General features: G+C 40.4%; 2 protein-coding genes across 3 annotated transcripts in view; both read right to left on the bottom strand.

Annotated features, from left to right (window-relative positions):
- esco2 (establishment of sister chromatid cohesion N-acetyltransferase 2) overlaps positions 1 to 22,344 on the bottom strand; it is a gene marked incomplete at its 5' end in the record, with an annotated part of 134,545 nt that overhangs the window by 16,444 nt on the left and 95,757 nt on the right. The gene's annotated exons all lie outside the window — the stretch shown is intronic.
- Positions 22 to 22,164, bottom strand: LOC309688861 (up-regulator of cell proliferation-like). Of its 2 annotated transcripts, XM_082504902.1 has the most exons (4): positions 22,088 to 22,164; positions 21,224 to 21,335; positions 7,141 to 7,210; positions 22 to 5,960 (listed from the first exon to the last, which is right to left on the bottom strand). In XM_082504902.1, exons 3-4 carry the CDS (start codon positions 7,166 to 7,168, stop codon positions 1,306 to 1,308), a joined length of 4,683 nt encoding a protein of 1,560 aa, XP_082361028.1. In that variant the 5' UTR covers positions 7,169 to 7,210; positions 21,224 to 21,335; positions 22,088 to 22,164; the 3' UTR covers positions 22 to 1,305. The 2 variants fall into 2 exon arrangements, with proteins under 2 accessions (XP_082361028.1, XP_082361029.1); XM_082504903.1 differs by lacking the exons at positions 21,224 to 21,335; positions 22,088 to 22,164 and adding an exon at positions 13,190 to 13,208.

The following is a 22,344-nucleotide window of genomic DNA, read 5'->3' as shown; positions in this document are numbered from 1 at the left end:
GCACATAAAACTTAGAGTGTATTCAAAGTAAATAAAGTTTATTTGTTTATTATACAGACTTTAAAGATAAACATTTTCTGTTGATGTAAAACTCTAATGTTAGAGCACTTGCTTCACATGCACAGGCAGTTAAAAAGAAAAAAAAGTTGGGAGACAGTAAATCTAGTTTAGGGTAAGTCTTTCTTTAAAAGTGACTATTTTACTATTTAAACTATTTAAAGCCCAGTAACAGAAAGGTCTGGGCTTTCCTTGACATCAATGGAAGTGGAATGTGCTATGGCTATGTTTAAAAAAAGAGAATTTAAAGCAAGAATATTGACTTAAAAAATTCATTATGAAGACATATTTATTTTAAAACTTTTTCAAATGTTGTGTACATACAGTATATCATGATTACTAATTGTCGTGCAAATTGTTGTGCTATAGATCTGTGAACTTTAAAATGTTTAACAAAAAAGCCTATTTGAAATCATTACAAGTCTAACAGAAAAAATGGTTACCCTCAGATGCTAGGTTTTTTCTCCTCTTGGTTTGTTTATAGAAAAAGGAAAAATTAGTAAAAGGTCAGTTTCATTGACACATAAATTATTTATAAATGCACATAACATGAAAGTACCTATACCTATAGGTGTAAGTACTAAAATGTGTATATGAAAAATAAAAACGTAAAGATATTTAAAAGTCATAAGTAGCATTAGCATTGTTGTCTTTATTATCATGCATAGCTGTGTTGCAATATGAATCACTGATGAAATAAATTCTTTAAAAAGTAAAATATTTAGAAAAAGTCTGAAATTACATGATCAGCTGTCCACCCTCAAAAAACAGAAATTCATGATATAATTTTGAATCAAGTATTTTAAAGTTAAATTACTTTTTCATATTAAAATATTTCATTTTGGGAAAACAGAGGAAAAGAAAAATATAAATGATCATGTTGCAAAATAATGTTATTACATATTCTTTGTAGTGAATATAAAACATCTACAATAATGAATAAAAAACAGGAAAACTTCAGAAAATCGAAAAGTCTGAAAAGCAAATAAAATAAGATAAAAAGAAAAAGCTAACAATGTTCTCTAAAAAGAGGTAAAACTAACTATTTGTAGTTTATATCAAGGACACAATACAAAATAAAATATTAAAGCTTGACATCTTTCAGCCAAGTAAATCATTTACTATTTGTATTGATTCATTTTTATTTGGACTGATCTTTGTAATGATGATGTCCTGTATCCTAAGTGCGCCTCAGTGTTTATTTTAACATTGTTTTCTTCAATGATATTTGTTAGGATTGTACGTGATTCATTTCATGTTGAATGCTTCTGTTAAGCCTTTCAGTGCTTGTTCCTTTGTGATGCTTCTCCAGGCCTGTGGAACATCAGCTGGCTTGGCGTCATAATTTTCAGCAAACTGTTCATTGTATTTCACTAAAACATACTTCCAATAGTCCGATGCTTCTATGGAAGGATCTGCTGGAATGTGCCACTCTGGATAATACGCTTTGTAGTCTTTGTAAGGATGCCATTCCTGCTTAGTGAGTGCGTTACAAAATTTACTTCCACTGTACACATCAGTTGTACATAATGTTTCAACCAGCTTCTCTGTGTCAAGGTTTCTATATCTGCCAAGACCTTGTGGCCGATGCACAGCTGCATGATGCTCAGTGTGTTCTTTCCCTCCAGCCTCACAGGGCACTTTACAAAATGGACACTGTTGTCCACAACCAAACACCCGCTTGAAAAGCTCGTCATGTGGTCTGATTGGAAGCTTTTCCAAATCTGCAGCAATATCTTTGGATTTTGAGAATTCCAACTGAAGTTCTGCTTTTAAGTCTTCTATTGAGGTCTTGAGACTTTTGATAAATGGATAACATGTGCTTTGGATTTGAAACAGGATGGCTTTTTCATCCTCCTCTGATAATAAGATGTCCTTAATTAGATATTTGTGCATGCTGTTGATGAACTCTGTGATGCTTTCCTTGTTATCTTCAAGGTGAGTGCCATCCTTTGCTTTTGATGCCTTATTTAACGCTTCTGTGATTTTTGTAAATATGACCTGCAGGATCTTGTTTTTCAGTTTGCATAAAGTTTCATCCTCTGACATTTTTTGCTTGACGTGCTCATAAATCCAGTTCTTAACATACATTTCATAGTTACTGATGTACCTCACAAAACTATTAAAGTCTTCTTTTTGAAGTAATTCTCTCTGAATGTTGTACTGGAAATAAGAGCGGGAACTGTACTCTGTTGAATGACAGCTGGTCACAATCTCATCTACAATATCTACTCCCAGTGATCTGTTGACATAGTCTTCCACTGCAGGTTTGATGCAAACTCTGGCAAAATCATTTGCTTTTCGTTGACAGTGATCTCTGTCTTTGTACAAATCGAGAAAGTCTGACAAGTACTGATTCTTGAGCTTCTCCAGCTGATTTTGAGGATTGTTTTTGTACAAGAACTTTTTGTGCATTTCCAGGAACTGCCTTGTGGCAAAGCTACAAATGTGAAGTTTCAGGTCAATCTCAAACTGTATATTTGTTTTGTGGTGTTTGCAACTGTGTTCAAGGAAACTATCGATTTTCTCCAGAAGATCCCTTGTGAAAGACTCATGGTAATCTCCATTTGTCTTTACTGTATCAAGTACAAACTGTGTGCAAGATTCAATTGCACTGTCTGCAAAGCTCTGACAATCACGTATGAACCAGTTTTTTACCATTTTGAACCAGGAATCTAAATGGACATTTTTAACTTTAAATGGCTGTTTTCCATATTCTTTTAAGTCAACCTGTAAATCCTTGTTGACTTTCCGGTTTAAGAAATTTTTTTTCAGTTGCATCAGGACTGATCCTGCGATATCTCGGTGTTCCAGACCACACACATTTATTGTTGCGTCTGTCCACATCTTTTCAAACACATCTATCAGCTGTTCATCTGACAGAGATGATTTTTTGTAGTTGCCCAAGAGCTGCATGACCTGCTCTTCAATCACATCTCTGTATTTTCTCTGCATATCTTGAGCCTTCTTTTTGCCGATCTTTAGCTGAAGGGCACAATCAAGTTTAATGGAGACAGACTGTTGAATTTCTTTGGCAAGGCCAATAATACTGTTAGAGAAATCGTTCTTGTATTTCTCTATCAAATTTACATCTCTGTCTTTCCTTTTATAATAGTGAATTAGTTTCTCCATCATTAGCTGTTTTTGGTCTGTTATTTTGTCAGACAGTTGAGATTTTTTGGAATTAACCACTTTTTCCCAACTGTTAACTTCTGATTCGTTGTCAGTATTTAAGATTTCTAACTCTGCTTCTGTCTGCCAGCAGAAAATGTCTTTTCTGAACTCCCACTCCCATTGACTAAACTCTTTGCAAAGGTTGTCATAAGCATGAGCCACAAGAATGTTTCTGAAACTAAAGATAAAGTTTTCATATTTGACTGCTCTCCACAGACCTTTCATCCATTCGAGAAAATCTGGGATCTGTGTGGCTTTTCTATCTCTGTCATCTTTCATTATTTCCAAAAGAGTTTTCTTGAAATCTGCTACAGCTTCACTGTAACCTGTGTTCACTGGTGCCATTGGTGGGGTTCCAAGCCAGAGTCCAGGGATGTTCCAGTGGTTTTTGTCAATTTTGTAGTCCAGCACATCAGTGAATGCATTAATAGAAGGTTGCTTTTCCATTTCAGCTGCAATTTTGGTCATTTCATTTAGCTGGTCCAAGAGATGTTTCCTCTCTGTCATGCACTTGGAATGAGCTGAAACACCAGCAACATTTTGGTGTACAAAATGACAAACTGGCTTTTTACCAATTTGCCTCATCCTCAAAAATGCATGCACTGTGATTTGTAGGATATCTTTCATTTCATTTGCATTCTCCATTGCAATGTTGATAATGGTTACATCACTTAGACCAATGACAAAGGTTGCCAGCTGGTTGTCGTGCTCATAACTGTCTTCTAGTTGTGCCATGTCAGGAGATTTTAGACCTTCTGTATCAATGAGAACTATGAAGTCATATTTCAACTCAGTTTTTAAATCTTCACCAACTTTGAGGAAGACCATATAAGCCCCTCTTGTGCATCGGCCACTGCTGACAGGAAACTGCACACCAAACATGGTGTTGAGGAGTGTTGATTTCCCTGTACTTTGAACACCCAACACAGACACTACCAACAGTCTGCTCTTCTCTCCAACCTTCTTATGAAGCTCCATCAGCACATCTGTCACCCATCTCTCTGGAATATTGGAAGCATCTCCATCCAAGAGTTCTAAAGGATATCCATCAAGCAGCATTTTAGCTACAACACTTGGCAGAGCAACTATTTCATCAACAGTTTTTTGTGAGTGCAAAGAAAACTCATAGATCAGCCCCATCTCTCTCATGTAATGCTCTATTCCTAAAGAGCTCTCCAACAAGGTTTGATCCAGCTCTGCAATGAGTTTGGACTCTTTCTTCCTGCACTCTTCTTTAAATTTCTTTCTCAATGCGGAGAGTTTTTCCCGTGATTTTGTATCAAGCTTCAGTTTCATCCATTTTAGGAAATAGTTTTGTTTTTCCTTGTTGTTCGTAGATAAGTTAGCAATAAAAGTTCTCATTGCTTTGGACAATTTGTAGGTACTTTGCTTCTTCTTAATTTGCTTCACTTCTTCCTGGAGCTGACATTTGTAATATTCCAGTCCTGAGTCACCAACATCTTTTAATCTACACTGTTCCTTTTCCAACTGTGACAACCTCTTCCAGTTATCTCCCTGCAGAGGAAGTTGTTGCTTCTTGTAGTCGGATATATTGCGGACTCCAATGCCCCTCATAATCTCTTCAGCTGCCTTTTCTTGGTTTTCACTCCTGCATTCATCCACAGACAAACCTAGTTCGACAGCTTTGTCAAACATGTTGATTATTTTCATTGTGGTTACATTTGAGGTCTTAATAGCTGCACAAATATCTTTTGAAAACTCGACAACGTTCATGTTTGAGCGTTTAATTTTGATGCTGAGTTTCGGTAAATCCAATTTTTCTCGTGTTGCCTTCACAGACAATATGTCTCCCTTTGCATTCCTGTCTTTGACATCAACTACCAAGAACAGTTTTGTTTTCACATTTGGTAGAGAAAGCAAAATCTTCTGCTCATGTTCTTCAACTTTGTCGAGGAACACAAAGACAGCAGTTGATACTTGGTAAAGAAAATTGAATTGTGTGAGCGACTCACAAATGTCTCCTCGCAAATTAGCGAAAGCAGCTGGCTCTGGAAAAATGTCAAGATTTTCTCTTCCACTGGGCAGGTACCAACAAACCTCAACCAGTCCATTGGCAATTTTCTTTTCAATTGCTCCTCCTTCCATTTCTCTGTGAATGAAGTAATTGTGATTCTGTTGACCCCGGCTGAGAATCATATTCAAAAGCTGTGACTTGGATAGGCTGCAGTTTTTCAGCCTCACAAATGAATAGAGTGGTATATCTGCTTGAACAATGTTGTCTTCAACAAAGTGTTTTGATTGAGATAACTCATGTGGAAGCCACTCTTTGACAATGTCTCTCAGAGCCCAAAGCATCAGGTTACACTGACTATTATTGCTATGAGGCATCAACAGTGGGACAGAAAACTGGCACATTGACATCTTGAGGGTCATTTGCTGTTGCAAGAAGCTGTCAGCACATTTGAAAAGTGCTACTATGATGTCAACTGGGTTAAACCTATCGTCAGTGTCATCTGTAAGGCAAAAGTCAAGGTCATATTGATCATTAAACTGATCCTCTTCATGGTTATTATTCGGTACCTGTGTACAGTCCCTGCACTCTGCATTGATTTTAAACAATCTTCTAAAGAAGCACCATGGTATATCTTCCACTGTTTGAACAGGATGATCATATGTGTTGCTTTTGTTGATTTCTAATAGAAGTTGCAGAGTCAGCTTGTTGGGATAAAATTTTTCCAGTCCAAGTTTGGTGATAAAGTTTAACAGGCCTAAAGAAGACAAACAGAGAAGTTGAAATTAAAGACAACAATTGTTAAAAGAATTTCTTTATAATCTGTGACTTAATTGTTGACTATGTTTGTTATTTAACTATAGATATAATTCAGTTTTTTATTTTTTCTGGGTGAATGAAATATTTGAAACATAAATAGAATATACAGGAAAGACAGGATGCAATCGATGTACCATTTCAGTGGATACTTATATAACTAGATCACCTGTTATTTGTCTTTAAACACCTTGTAATGTGTTCTGTTGCATCAGAGTTTTTCTTCAAAAATAAAATGGGATATAAATCAACAATAAGAAACTTTTCTAAGCCTGTGTGGCCTTTTGGGCAAACACTGAAAAGCTGAAGACTGAGTGACAATTTAAATTTTTTTAATTGAAATGCCCCTGTAGCAATAAGAAAATACTAACAAGCATTTTTTATGTTGAAACAGCTGAAGCTACCGTTATCATTAGCTTCAACTGTTTGTGCACAGACTAGAATTATGCAGAAACTACATCAGTGAAACACAGTCAGAAATTATGAAATCTTTAGGACTTATAATTATTAATCCATAACTGGTGTTTGGTTACTGTTGCTTTATGTACTGTAGCACAACTTAAACTCATCTGGCTTTTTTTGTTAAAATTTCCCAGGTGACCCAACTTTGGAAACAGTGATAATACTGCATGACAGTTGTGTCGAGTAGAAACTAATTCAGACTGTGGTGTGTGGCTAAACTCTGGATTGAAGCTCTCTTATATTAGACAACCACTGTTTTGTTGCCACAGGCTTAGATGACCATAATGACCAACAACAATTACTAAATTTCTGAATTTACAATAATTCATTTAATAATTTAATATTTAATTTAATATTTTCTTTATTGTTGTTTACCTTTTCATTAATAGATTTTAAACAACTATTTTAGCAGGTTCCCTTTGACTTTAAAACATTAAACTGGCCCTGGGCCCTTTTCTTTTAAGAAAAGTAAATTGATTGTTGATGATACTAAGAAACTTATTACATTTAACTCTTTGAACTGTTGAAATTATTCTCATGGTGGCAAACACTAACTACTATGATGAAACAGAGGAAAATTACATGCATGTAAACATAACACCTAATACCTTTTAAATGAGAAATTTTGACTAACAGCATTAATGTGTATGGCTGTGTACCTGGAGTCTTGTCTTCTGTGTCCATCATTCATCAATCTGATTGTTCCTCCGTGTCCTCTTCTCTATAAACCTAAAGACAAAATATTATTTACTTAATACAGAGCTATGGAAAATAATACTTTGACATTAATCAGTCAAACAGATAGACAAACAATGAATACTTCACTGAGTTAATACAAAGATTACTAACCATGATTTTCACTTCTGAGCTATTTTTTAGATGTATATTTAAATATGTTCTAACATATGTGCCCTATAAAACCTGTACAAAGTACTAATTAAGATAAAAGATCATTTTTATTGCCACTGTTGCAGGAACACTGAAAAATAGTTTAGCCACTGTCTGGGTATGGCAGCATAGATCCAAAATATATATAACAATTGCAATATAAAATGTGGAAGAAATAAAACGTTATATACAATACAATGCAAACTGGGGTCAGGGAATTTTATAGTATTGTCACAGCTAGGGCAGCAGTCATGTGTTGTAGTGAGAAAAGGATCCAAAATGCAGGTACAGGCTGGGGTGCAACTGAGTGTTTATTTGTAATGAAAGTGAAGTACAAAACAGGAAATAAGGAACAGGGAGCAACTAAAGCCTAAACTGGGAAAACTAATACACAAACCTGAAAACATGAGGACATGCAGGGAAATTAGAGCAGAGAGACGCCAGGAATACCAAAATACACAGAGTAAAGCAGACGACGCGACGAAGGACACAGGCAGACACACACTATAAATACACACAAGGTAATGAGGGAATGACACACAGGAGGGGACCACAGCTGAACTAATTCACAAGACGAGACACGGCTCTACAAAATAAAACAGGAAACACACAGACTGTTTTACAACACCAACTCAGGAACACGAACAGAGCACAGAGGAAAGACGCAGGTAGTGCTGATAAAACACTAAAGCACTAAACACAAGAACCAAACCCTAAGAACTAATACAAAATAAGAATAAACACAAAACACAAGTTGATACCAAACATGAAACACAAAACCCTTGTGTTTGCGCTGAGCAGAGACGCCAAACAGAGCCTTGCGTTTGCGCCCCTCCCCCCTCTGCTCAGCGCTGAGCTGAGGGGACGGGGGCGGTAGTTACACTCACAACAGCAGTAGCACACAACACGAGCAGGAGGGAGAGGGAAAGAAAGAGACCTGGGAGCAACAACAAGAGACAACACCATCACATTGGAAAGGTACAGTAAAGAAAATGAGTGACACCAAGAAAAGAAGCAAAGTCTGGAACCATTTCAATCTTATTGACAAAACAAAGGCAGAGTGTAGAGTCTACAAGAAAAGGATATCATATAGAGCCGGCTCCACAAACAACATGCACAGGCACCTAAGAACTGTCCACCCATCAGTGCAATGGGAAGATAAAACGCAGTCAGTTGAGTGTGATATTAATATTTCTAAATGCCAACCTTTCCCTTAATTAAAGATCTGGGCGTTCTTTTCCCCCCCTTTTTTTCCATATTTTAATTTATATTTTATTGTGTTGTGGTTTGCAGTGTTTTGTGTTGTTTCACTTTAAATTTGTTTAAAAGGAAAAAGCTGAAAATTTAGGTAGTTAAAAGTTGAAATGCAGCATGTGAGTGCGAATGGTTGTCTGTCCCTGTGTGTTGGCCCTGCGACAGACTGGCGACCTGTCCAGGGTGTACCCCGCCTCTCGCCCTATGACAGCTGGGATAGGCTCCAGCGCCCCCCGCGACTCTGAAAAGGATAAGCGGAAGCGAATGGATGGATGGAAGTTGAAATGTATGAAATGTAAATAGTTGGTTTTTGTATTTTATAATTTATTTATTACATTTTATGTGGAGTGAATAAATAAAAGTATATTTACAGTGGCCCCTAGAGACAAAGCACATACAAACTCCAAAACACGTACAAACTGCAAAACACAATGGAAGTGCTCCAGGATGCTAGGGGCCGTGTGTCATGGTCCTGGGTCCCCTGACCCAGCGTTTTTAGTTCCTTGTGATGTTTGAAATATTGTATTTGTGTGAGTTATTTTATGGTTTCTAGTTTCAATCCCTTGCCCTTCATGTTTCTCTGTGTCCCCTCTGTTCTGTGTAAGTCTGTGTCTGCATGTTTGATTTCCCCTCTGTGTCTTTCGGTTCTTAGAGTCCTCTGCCTTATGGTTTATGTCTCTGTGTTTCTTAGTTGCTGTCTCCACTGTGTCAAGTTCGCGTCTCTGTGTGATCCTTCCTGTTTTACTTTGAAGTTCCGTGTCTTATGTGAATGTGTCCTGCTTTGCTTGTCTCGTCAGTCCTGATTTCTCCCAGCTGTGCCCTCCTTCTGTGTCTCATTCCCTCGTTATCCCTCTGTGTATTTAAGCCCTGTGTTTCTCTTTGTCAGTGTCGTAGTCTCCATCATAGCTGTGTGATTTTTCCCTGTGGCTCCTTGTGCGTTAGTTTTTCCAGTTGAGTTTATTTTGTATTGTTTTTCGTGTCCCACGCCAGCAATAAAGCTGTGTTTTTTGAGTTTACCTTTTGTCTCTGTGAGTTTGCGTTTGGGTCCTCTCCTGCCTGCCACACAGCCGTACTGTGACAGAAGACTACGACCATTACATGGACCCAGCAAACCGCTCTCAGCTGTATGAGCGCCAGGAGGCAGCCCTCGCCCAGCTGGAGGAGGAGCTCCGCTGGAAGCCATGGCGCGCTCCGGATTATGAGCACTTATTCCACGGAACTCGGCTGGCTTTTGGAGGTCCCCGAAGTTGCCAAAAGCCTCCGCCTGTTGCCCCGCTCGCACCCAAGCCTCGGCCGCTTCGGGTGGGAGTGCTCCGTTTTTCTTCGGATGCTCACGCTCCAGCCTCTGCATTGCCGTCCCGCACGTCAGAGGCTCAGCTGTATGCCCCGTCAGCTTCCTCTCCTCAGAGGAAGCGACGCTCACGCCGCCGTCACTTTTCATTTGCTGAGCAACTCCCGGTGGTGAGTTATAATGACTGCCTTTCACACATCCCACCTGAAGCCATAACTAAAAAGAGCAATAAGCTCACCTCTGATCCGTGGGGAACTTCCCTTATGGATGATGACGTAGACTGGGAAAAGTTATTCTGCTTTGCTCCCTCTACACAGGGAGAGATGAAAGACAATACCCGCTCGCCTAAGTCTGCACATGCGGTTAGAGGAAAAACTGTGAACACTTCTACCAGGTCTACAACACTCAGTTCAGGTTCTGTCAGTTCAGGTTTTGTTAAGTCTGGTTCAGTCATCCCCAAGTCAGCTCACTCTACAACTGTTAACCCAAGGATTTAGAAAACGATTAAAACAAGGTCTGCTAAGTCTGCAAGGTCTGATAAGACTGCAAAACATGAAGTGGACGGCGGGTTCATTTTTGATAGATCTATTTTTGTCGACCCTGAGCCTGCCGTTTCTCGGACTGTTTTTTCTGAGCCTGCTCCTTTTCCTGCTCGTGTTTCTCCTCCCGGGGCAGTTCGGGCCCAGCGTACCTCTGCACCCGTACCAGTTCCTCGGGTGGGGGAGGCTGAGGCCCAGTTGGTCCCCGCTCTGGTTTCCAGGCCGGCTGAGGCTCTGTCCGTTTCTGCACCCGTACCAGCTCCTCGGGTGGGAAGGGCAGTTGCCCAGCCGTTGCCAGTGCCTGTTCCGGTCCCCAGGGTGAGGTCAGCCAGGATACAGCCCGTCTCCGCACCCGTACCTACTCCTCGGGTGGGAGTGGCTAGTGTCCGGCATGTGCCTGCACCCGTCCCTGTTTCTACTAAGGGCTCAGGAGAATTCGGTCTACAATCCACACCGCCATCACTACTGCATGCCTTTCAGTCTTTAGCTCAGTCATTAGCGCTGTTAGCCACCCAGTCCATAGTACACTTTCCCGTGCTTCCGTTAGCTCAGCCCTTAGCCCACTGTGCAGCTCAGCCAGCTCCCCATTGTTTAGCTCAGTCATCTGTTCCGTCACCCACTCAGCCTTCTGTTCAGCCGGTGGTCTCTGCACCTACTGGTCATGCCACGTCAGCTGGAGGGCCCGAGGAGCCCGTCCAGCCTCATGCCACGTCAGCTGGAGGGCCCGAGGAGCCCGTCCAGCCTCATGCCACGTCAGCTGGAGGGCCCGAGGAGCCCGTCCAGCCTCATGCCACGTCAGCTGGAGGGCCCGAGGAGCCCATCCAGCAGCCTTCCTCGTCAGCTGGTGGTTCCGGAGAACCACACCAGCCTCATGTCTCGTCAGCTGGAGGGTCCGAGGGGCCCGTTCAGCCACCCGTCTCCGCTGGAGGGTCCGAGGGGCCCGTTCAGCCACCAGCTGCTCCACCGGAGGGTCCGAGGGGCCCGTTCAGCCACCAGCTGCTCCACCGGCAGCCTCGTTCACGTCTGCTGCAGCTCCAGCCTGTGCTTCGCCTGCTGCAGCTCCAGCCTGTGCTTCGCCTGCTGCAGCCTCCGAGTCTTCGTCCTCGTCTGGTCCGGCTTCCGAGTCTTCGTCTTCGTCCTCGTCTGGTCCGGCTTCCGAGTCTTTGTCTTCGTCCTCGTCTGGTCCGGCTTCCGAGTCTTTGTCTTCGTCCTCGTCTGGTCCGGCTTCCGAGTCTTTGTCTTCGTCCTCGTCTGGTCCGGCTTCCGAGTCTTCGTCTTCGTCCTCGTCTGGTCCGGCTTCCGAGTCTTCGTCTTCGTCCTCGTCTGGTCCGGCTTCCGAGTCTTCGTCTTCGTCCTCGTCTGGTCCGGCTTCCGAGTCTTCGTCTTCGTCCTCGTCTGGTCCGGCTTCCGAGTCTTCGTCTTCGTCCTCGTCTGGTCCGGCTTCCGAGTCTTCGTCTTCGTCCTCGTCTGGTCCGGCTTCCGAGTCTTCAGCCTCGTCTGGTCCGGCTTCTGCCTGTGCTTCTGCTACGCCTGGTCCGGCTTCTGCCTCTGCTTCAGCGTCGCCTGGGCCAGCCTCTGCTTCAGCGTCGCCTGATCCTGTGCCCTCCAAGCCTCGGCCGGTACGCCTGACACTTGGGAGCCGCCGCTGCCTTCCGCGCGGCCGGCCCCCTGAACTGCTCCGTCGTCTCCTTCGCCGCCGCCGCTGCCTTCCGCGCGGTCGGCCCCCGGATCGCCATCGCCTGAATTGCCAGCCGCTTTCTGGGCCACCAGCTGGACGTCACCGCCGTCGAGGTCGGCCCCCTGAACAGTTTCCACACCGTTGCCGTCCGCACGGTCGGCCCCCTGAACTGTTTCCATGTCGCCGCCGTTGCCGTCCGCACGGACGGCCCCCGGAACTATTTGACCATGAACTCCTGTGGCGTCGGCCTCCGGGCCGGCCCCCTGATCAAATGAACTATGGACTTCTGGACCGTCACCCTCCGGGTCGGCCCCCTGAGGAGTTGTGAACTGTTCCCTGCGCTCCTGTGTTTTTGATGGACATTGTGTTTTTGTGGCTTTGTTTCTGGCCCTCCGTCCTGGACCCCCGCCACCCACCCTGGGTTGTTTTCTGTTTGGTTTTGTTTTTCTGGGTTTGGGCTGTCTGGAGCCAGCCCTTGGGGGGGGGGGGGGGGGGTACTGTCATGGTCCTGGGTCCCCTGACCCAGCGTTTTTAGTTCCTTGTGATGTTTGAAATATTGTATTTGTGTGAGTTATTTTATGGTTTCTAGTTTCAATCCCTTGCCCTTCATGTTTCTCTGTGTCCCCTCTGTTCTGTGTAAGTCTGTGTCTGCATGTTTGATTTCCCCTCTGTGTCTTTCGGTTCTTAGAGTCCTCTGCCTTATGGTTTATGTCTCTGTGTTTCTTAGTTGCTGTCTCCACTGTGTCAAGTTCGCGTCTCTGTGTGATCCTTCCTGTTTTACTTTGAAGTTCCGTGTCTTATGTGAATGTGTCCTGCTTTGCTTGTCTCGTCAGTCCTGATTTCTCCCAGCTGTGCCCTCCTTCTGTGTCTCATTCCCTCGTTATCCCTCTGTGTATTTAAGCCCTGTGTTTCTCTTTGTCAGTGTCGTAGTCTCCATCATAGCTGTGTGATTTTTCCCTGTGGCTCCTTGTGCTTTAGTTTTTCCAGTTTAGTTTATTTTGTATTGTTTTTCGTGTCCCACTCCACGCCAGCAATAAAGCTGTGTTTTTTGAGTTTACCTTTTGTCTCTGAGTTTGCGTTTGGGTCCTCTCCTGCCTGCCACACAGCCGTACTGTGACACCGTGCTGAGCTTTTGTTACCTAGTGGCTACACAAGCCAGGAAGACAATCGGATTGGGTGTGTGGTAGTAACAGGTAAATGAAGTTTTTTTTTTTTTTTTAATTATTTGAATATATATATATATATATATATATATATATATATATATATATATATATATATATATATATATATATATATATATATATATATATATAAAAAATACAAAAACAATAGACATATACATTCGATTAGTGTAATTTAAGTGATCGAGGTAGCTCTGTTTTGGAAGTTCAGTTAACGCTAGAAATGTGTTTTGGAGTCTGTACGTGTTTCGTCTCTAGGGGTCCCCATAAATATTTATATATAAACATACATAAAGAAAACCACGTTTTTTAACATTACTAATTCCTTTTGTGCATAATTTTATATTGTTGGTGATAATTAATTAATTAAAGCAACAAAACAACCTGAAGAGCCGGTTAGGAACCGAAAGAGCCGGCTCTTTTTAGTGAGCCGAGCCGAAAGAGCCGATTCTCTAAAAAGCGGGGCCGGTGTTGCGGACGGCAATCACTTTCTGGCACAACACCTGTCAGAGTGTCAGGTGAACTGAACTTCAGGTAAGAAGTTATGACCTGCAGTCTATCTGGGTCAGATATAAACCAAGTTTAGGTGGAGTTTATTTTCATTGTGCTGACTTTTTACAGTCAGTTACAATAACTCGTACTGCGCACTAGCTAGCATGACAGAGTTTCTATACAGCTGGGTGGGTGCTATGATATTACTGATAGAGAACTTTATTTTATTCATAAGATTAGTTAGTAGAGTTGCCAACCTTCCCGTACAAACGGAATCGTTCCGCATTCATAGAAAATATTACGCATTTTGTATTGAGCTGAAAATGAACACAGTTTGTCCCGGACTTCTGCTAGAATGGAAAAAGACACAAAGCTGGAGTTATTCTGTGTCTTTTTGCTGTCAGCTGCCTCTACTTCTCTTAATCTCTCCCCCTCCCTCTCCTGTTGCTACTTCAATCATGAAATGATCAGCTGATCGGCTTTTCTCTCTTGTTTATTTATCTCCCACTTTGTGTCAGAAAGAGGAAACCACCGGATGTCGCGCTAAACAACAGCAGCACGTTTAAGCTTGATCAGCTGTTGTTAGAATTTATTTAATATTAATTTCTAGAATCGTCTGATGTTTGCTGGAGCCACAGCTGTAAAGCTGCTGGTCATGATATCGGTTATGACGATATGTGGTGAGAGGGAAACATGCAGATGAAACCAGGAGATGTCCTTACTGAATCATCAGAGCTGAACAGGTGATGGAGAAACAGGTTTACCTTTTAGGTGACATGAATGAGTTGAAGGGACGTTATGAAGTGTTTCTGAGAGACAAATAACACCAGGATCTTTTTCTAAGTAGCTGACAGCTGGTAACTGTGCAGGGGCAGGTCTAGCAAAGTTTTGCCAGGGGGCCAGGTAGGGCATTAACAGGGAAAGGGGGGCACAAAGAAATACTTTTCTTTCTTATTTTCATTTAAAATGTCTAGCTTTTAATAAAGCTAGACTAGAAGCTGGTTATAAGATCTGAATCTTATAACCAAAGTTTTTATCTGATGTAAAATGTATAGAAATCATACATATACCAACAAGCCAGTGTACATCACTGTCACAACAGTATTGTAGGAAACCATAAATAGCATTTGCATTTTCTGTTGTACAGTTCATTTGCTTTTATGGATAAAAAGTGTCTCTTTTTGTTTCAAAATAGCTGATAACTATTTGCTGATAGCTGCCAACATCTGCAAACAAATATAATTCTATAAAGTTGTTCTATATAGTGTGTATCAGAATCAGAATCAGAATACTTTATTGATCCCTGGGGGAAATTTTTTTTTGTTACAGTGCTCCATTATAAACCAACATTAAGACAAGACAGACAATATGCTAACTAAGAATAGTACAATATATACATATATATACATACATACATAAGTCACTCATAAATAAATAGCTGGAAAAGAAACATGTGTAGTTGTAGCAGTAACCAGTGTGTTAAGTGGATGCGTTGTACAGGGAGATGGCCACAGGCAGGAAAGATTTCCTGTGTCGTTCAGTGGTGCTTTTCATAACTGAAAATAACTGGTGGTAACTGTTCATATAGAGCGTTATTAAATTTATTGCTAATGCAATCATATGGCACATTGACTTCTGAGGAAATTTTAGATGGCACTCATCATCAAAAAGGTTGCCAACCCCTGGATTACAGCATGTTGTAGGTATTACAGGTACTGCACTGCAGTGGTTTGTATCATATCTACCTATCAGACTCCATTTTGTTCATGTAAATGGAGAGTCCTCTTCACACACTAAGGTCAATTATGGAGTTACACAGGGTTCAGTGCTAGAACCAATTCTGTTTACATTATACATGCCTTCCTTAGGCAGTATCATCAGAAGGCATAGCATACATTTTCACTGCTATGCAGATGACACCCAACTCTATCTACCCATAAAGCCAGATAACACACAATAATTAATTAAACTGCAGGGATGTCTTAAAGACATAAAGACCTTGATGACCTCTATTTTTCTGCTTCTTAATTTTGATAAAACTGAGGTTATTGTACTTGGCCCTGAAACTCTTAGAAATATGGTATCTAACCAGATGGCATTACCTTGGCCTCCAGTAACCCTGTGAGGAACCTCGGAGTCATTTTTGACCAGGACATGTCCTTCAACGCACATATTAAACAAATATGTAGAACGGCTTTCTTCCATTTTTACACAACATCTCTAAAATTAGAAATATCCTGTCTCAGAGTGACGCTGAAAAACTAGTTCATACATTTATTACTTCCAGGCTGGACAACTGTAATTCATTATTATCAGGATGTCCTAAAAACTCCCCGAAAAGCCTTCAGTTAATCCAAAATGCTGCAGCAAGAGTACTGACAGGGACTAGAAAGAGAGAGCATATTTCTCCTGTTTTGGCTTCTCTTCATTGGCTCCCTGTTAAATCCAGAATTGAAACCAAAATCCTGCTCCTCACATACAAGGTCTTAAATAATCAGGCCCCATCTTATCTTAATGACCTCATAGAACCACATCACCCCATTAGAGCACTTCGCTCTCGCACTGCAGGCTTACTTGTTGTTCCTAGAGTATTAGCTTCAACTCTTCTGAGAAGGCTTTCCATGAGGTTTGGGAGTATTTATGGGAATTTTGACCATTCTTCCAGAAGCACATTTGGGAGATCAAACACTGATGATGGACGAGAAGGCCTGGCTCACAGTCTCCACTCTAATTCATCAAAAAGGTGTTCTATCTTGTTGAGGTTGGAACTCTGTGCAGGCCTGTCAAGATCTTCCACACCAAATTAGCCTGCCACTTCATGGCTGATTTCTGTTGTTCCTAATCCCTTTCCAAAAAGCAGACTGTGGAATATTGAGGACTCAACTTGCACAGAAAGCATCCTATGACAGTACCATGCGGGAAATAACTAAGCTTCAAGAGAGTGGACTTAAAAGAAACTTTACTTGTATTATAGCAAAAGTGTACAAAAACATAAAAAATACAACTACAAAAACAGCCAAGGAGGCCCAGGATGAAACTTTTACCTCAGAGTACTTTGTCTAGTTTATAACAACCACTTATAGTGTTAATATTTGTCTGAGTCAAAAAGGTTATTACAAGATGATTATTTTATCTTATTTTCTCCTGCACATACAGGTATACATACATATATATGGAGAGAGAGAGAGAGAGAGAGAGAGAGAGAGAGAGAGAGAGCTCATGATAATGAAAACAAAACTCTAATTGTAATTTCAGATTTACACGCACCCACAACCAACTTTACCTTGGAATAAAAAGCATCTTGAAATAATTGGTGTTTTGATTTGGAATTGTTTAAGCCAAGCAGAAATTACTTAATTCGGTCATTAAGTCTGACGTCACTAGCCATGTCTGGGCCAGAACTCCGCTCCAGGTCCATATATCAAATGCTCACTATGGCATTACTGAGAGTTGAAAAACTGTCTAAAGTCTTTCATCTTTAATAAAATGATCAGCGTTCTGCTCTACCAGGTGTAACAATTGAGTTTAACATCCAGGCATCCATGAAAACGGAATTTATGACATTTAACGGAGTTAGAAGTTAGCAGGAAGTTAGCTTGCTAGCTTCTATCTAAATACAATATAGCATGTCCTGACTGCGGGGTTTAGGAAACAAATTAAAACGTACAGCTCTGTTATCACTTCCAACATAAATGAAGACAGAAAACTAAACAGCAGTGACGTTTGTAGGGTTACTGAAGTTTGGCTAGCTGGTATTTAATGATGTGCTACGTGACCTCTAGCGACACAGCTATGTTAGCATAATATAAACAAGCGAACTTTTTTTCCTTTTGATAAAAGTTAACGTGGGGGTTCTCGGTGGTCAGGAACAAATGCAATCGCATGGCAGGATGCTGTAAAAGGACCAAACTTCAGCCAGGAGAACAATTGAGATAATCCATCCACAATACGAGGTTAGTCATTCATATACTGCTGTAGTTACATCCTAAGGTTTTAAAAACTGAGCTTAAATAAATGATTAGCGGTAATAAAAGCCGAGGGAGGTCAACAGTGATCACTGACTGTTTTAGGAACTTTTTGAGATTAAATAGAAGAAAATACAAAACATTAAACATGTTAACAAAACATAAGCCGTATTAAACACTGACCACTTTAGGCCCGGAAGTAGGATTCGTCACGTCATCACTTAACGACCGGATTATCACAGAATTGACACTTCTCCTATCTTCCTACTTTTCATTTTTGTTGTGTTGTTGTTTTTTTAGAATAGAATAGAATAGAATTCAACTTTATTGTCATTGCACATGTCACAAGTACAAGGCAACGAAATGCAGTTTAGCCATAATATAGATATATTACAAAATATATATTATCAATAATATAGATATTTAGTAGGGGTGCAACAATACTCGTATCGATATTGAACCGTTCGATACAGTGCTTTCGGTACGCATATGTATGGATCAATACAAAATTTTTAATTTATTTTATCAACTTTTCTTCTGACGATGCTGTCTGTGTTGAGCGCTCAGTGGATCTGCGCTCGACAGTGCAGCCTAGGCGGAGTAGTTGAACGCAGATTCACTGAGCGCAGGGCAAGCTAGCAAGACAGAAGTTAAGCTCTCCTTGCAACATGGCAAATTGAACCTCCCCCACCCTCATTCAGATCTGGCGTTTGGAACGATTTTGGTCTTCATGTGACGTATGACCCTGATGGTAAGCTCGTCATGGACAAAAGTAAAACAGTATGTCGGATGTGCCACGCAATGCTCAATTACATTGGTGGGAACTAGTGCGTTAGCGCAGTTTGCTCGTTAACGTGTTGGCCATCCAGCCCCACACACAGGGCGATCCACCGTAGCTCGTTAACGGAGATTTGCCGTGTTATGGCGTTAACGTCATTTCAATGAGATTAACGCTGACAGCACTAGTGGGAACACAACGAATATGACTGCACATTTACGTCGACATCATCCTAGTGCAAAGACAAGTGGAAGCAGACAAAAACAACAAGCACGCATGCTACAAACTTTACCCGAGTCATTTAGACAGCCGTTAGCACATGATTCTCCTTATGGGGACCTGATATGTTTAATATGCTGCTGAGAATATAGCCCAGAAGAAGCGTATAGTATAGCTTTTATTTTGGAAAGAGCCATTTCTCTGTAATAAACTCTCTTTTCCAAAGATGAGTGATTTCTCGATCAGATGGATTTATTTTTTTATTACTTTGTTGTTTCAGCAACATTAAATTTAAAAACTGTACTTTTGAGTTAAAATATATTAGAGATGGCACGATACCACTTTTTTATGTCCGATACCGATATCATAAATTTGGATATCTGCCGATACCGATATGAATCCGATATAGTGTTTTTTAATCAACAAAACTGTTTTTTAAATATCTTGCTGCATTTGGTATAAGTTCATACTCAAGTTTAAAACAACAACTACACTAAAGCTATTCTGTTATACCTGTATGCAAAAAAAAATATTTCATAGTTCAGCAATACTGATCAATCTAATAAACTTAAACCTACACCATCCTCCCTATTCTGGTATTTTAAAGAGTACTTAGCATAAATATTAAGCAACCTAACTAATAGGGTTCCAACTCCCAGCAACAACAAAAATAAATAAATAAAAAATAGGGAACCACCCCTCACGCTCCACCTCATGATGCTTAATCGACGTAATCAACCTTAATTTGATGCAGTGTGAAAAAAAATGCACAGAAATCAATTATTTTTCAAGAAATATTAAATAGATTCAACATCTTTCTTCAACAAAATTGCAGACTGCACAGATGGTACCTTCCCAAAGGAAAAAGTACTATAGCTTACTAGGGTATATATATTAGACTTAATAGTTACTATATACAGTAATTGACTTCTATTCATTTTACATCAAATTAAAACTTTGGGTGTCAGATAATTATTTATTAAAAGCTAGACATTTTAAATGAGAATAAGAAAGAAAAGTATGTCTTTGTGCCCCCTTTTCCCTGTTAATGCCCTATCGGCCCCCCTGGCTAAACTTTGCTAGATCTGCCCCTGCACAGTTACCAGCGTCAGCTACGTAGAAAAAGATCCTCGAGTAGAAAGTAATATTAATAACAACAGCTGATCAAGCTTAAACGTGCTGCTGTTGTTCAGCCGCTGGTTTCCTCTTTCTGGTGCAAAGTGGGCCAAAAGCAAACTAGAGACACGGACTCGCGACAGAAAAGCCGATCAGCTGATCGTTAAGCAGTTTCATGATTGAAGTAGCAGCAGGAGAGGCAGTCGCTTGTTAAGCTTAACGCAGGAATGCTTTACAAACATTCAGAGATGGACTTACACACTTGCTTTACTTCTCTCGGGATAACTTTGTCGGAGATGAAATGCCGGGTTGCTAGCGAAGCTCCAAATGCTATCCAGACCACCGACAGGTCCCGCATGCCACAGCCGCTCTATCACGTGATGCATACTGCTCCGAAGTGCTAACGTTCTGAGGTGAGTTACGGCGTGTTGCAAGTTTTGTGAGGTGCTTTCGTGATATTTAATGGATCGGATTACATTTTTTATTTTTCTCCGATATCCGATCCAGTAATTTAGGTCAGTATCGGACCGATACCGATATGTAATATCGGATCGGTCCATCTCTAAAATATATATTTATAATTTTAATAAATGACAAATTAAAAAGGCATGAACATTTTTTTTTCTATCGGTAAAATATCGAACAGTGACACCAAAGTATCGAACCAAACTGAACCGTGAATTTTGTGTATCGTTGCACCCCTAATATTTAGATATATTACAGAAATGGGTCTGTTATAAGTATGAATCATAGTTTTTCATACTGTGAGCCTATACCCCCATACCCTCACCCTGCACAACTTTATATTACCTGCTTGTCTGTAAGGAGAACAAAAGTAAGGGATATTTTAATAAGACCACAACAGCTTGTAGATCAAATGCATTTGTAAAAAGTCAAAACTTTGACATTTAAACTGTTAGAACTTCATCTGGAAAAGAAAGATGTAATGAGTAGGAGTTTTCACTGTATATGCACCGTGATGTTAGCCACATTAAGTCTTGATATTCGGAAACATCCGGTCTGTTTGCAAACTGACTGGACAGTGCTTCATCTGCAGTAAGATCCCAAAGAAACTATCTTTCAAAAGTGAAAACTGGAAAACTGGTGACTTAATAATTATATGAGTTGCAGAGGAAACTATACACTGAAGTAAACTGTTTCAGACACACAACCAAAATTAGCAGGTAATTAATTTTTGTCTTTATGCCTCATTATACCTCAAGCATCTTAATATGACTGTTGTTGTGACTGGTATGTTATACATAAAGTTATTCTCTTTTTAATATACTATTATATTATTTCAATATTCTGACTCAGAACTTTGCGTATTGAGCTCACCTGATGGTTTTTTTGTGTTGTAAAAGGAAAATTGGCAATCTGCTGGAGTCGAAGCTTTCAGTTCACCTTCAAGGTTTATCTGCCTCAACATTTAAGACTGCATTCCAGTGTCCTGAAGAAAACAAATAGAAAAACAAAACCTGTTGTACTGGTTACACATACCCATGTTTCTGGCAGTTTCTCTGAAATGACATATATGTATGTTTTTTTCTATGCTTTCTATGCAGGTAAGTATTTATTTTTCTGACTTTTTACTTTTACTCCCTACATTTTGAAACAAGTATGTGTACTTTCTAGTTTCTGTTACTTTCTACTATTTTCTTCTTCTTACAATTTAAAAGCAAGCTCAGTACTTTTGGTTTAACAGATTAGTGGAAAGCTTTTATTTCACTGTGCACCTTCAAATGTCCAACTGATTTGAGGCTTGATCATGGGAACAGTAATACATAAAAGACAATCCTACTGGCGTATAAATCACATGTGCTTATCACGTACAAAACAAATTAAAGAGGTAAAAAAAATGAATGCTTAACCTATTCTGAAGGACTTGCTCAAATATCTAACCCTTACACCTGTAGAGACCTTTGAGCTTTATGTGTTATTGTAATCATAATGATGCCATGTTAGTGACTAGTTTGACTTAGACAGACATCATAACTAGAAGCAGTTTCCAGTGTATGTACCAGGTTTAAGCAAAATGAAATCTGAGCCATTCTTACACACCTGACGTGTTTCTGATTGGCTTGTATAGTTTGGTTAGGTTGAATTTTCACAGGGATTCTTTATGTTCATATTCTCTCTATGCATTAATATTAATCATTAATAAACATTAATAAGTTAACAATATTTGCTAAAGGACCTTACCTGGCTTTTCTTTTTGTCTGCACAAAAAAGACTTAACTTGCTGGTTTGCTGCTGAAGCTGTCAGTTTAAGTTTCCAGGCAACTCTGCGTGAATAAAGATTGGGATCTAAGACTTTAAACATTTATCCTCCCCTGTACAGAAAACAAAAATGTTGTCTTACCTGTTTCAGACCCAGGTGCTGTCTCAGTGACAAAAGAAAAGTAGCTTATCCACATAACAGGGTGAACACATCATGGAGAGATGTGCAAATTAGGGCG

This window comes from Aulonocara stuartgranti, assembly GCF_965226115.1.
Source record: "Aulonocara stuartgranti genome assembly, chromosome: 15".
Classification (NCBI taxonomy): Eukaryota; Metazoa; Chordata; class Actinopteri; order Cichliformes; family Cichlidae; genus Aulonocara; species Aulonocara stuartgranti.
The sequence above is the reverse complement of the archived record's forward strand: the minus strand, read 5'-3'. Positions and strand labels throughout refer to the sequence as shown.

Excerpts from the sequence above, each read along its gene's own strand:
- LOC309688861 (XM_082504902.1), bottom strand. The coding sequence starts at position 7,168 with ATGATGGACACAGAAGACAAGACTCCAG. Across the intron at positions 5,961-7,140 it reads CACAGAAGACAAGACTCCAG|GCCTGTTAAACTTTATCACC; the intron begins GTACACAGCCAT and ends TGTCTTCTTTAG.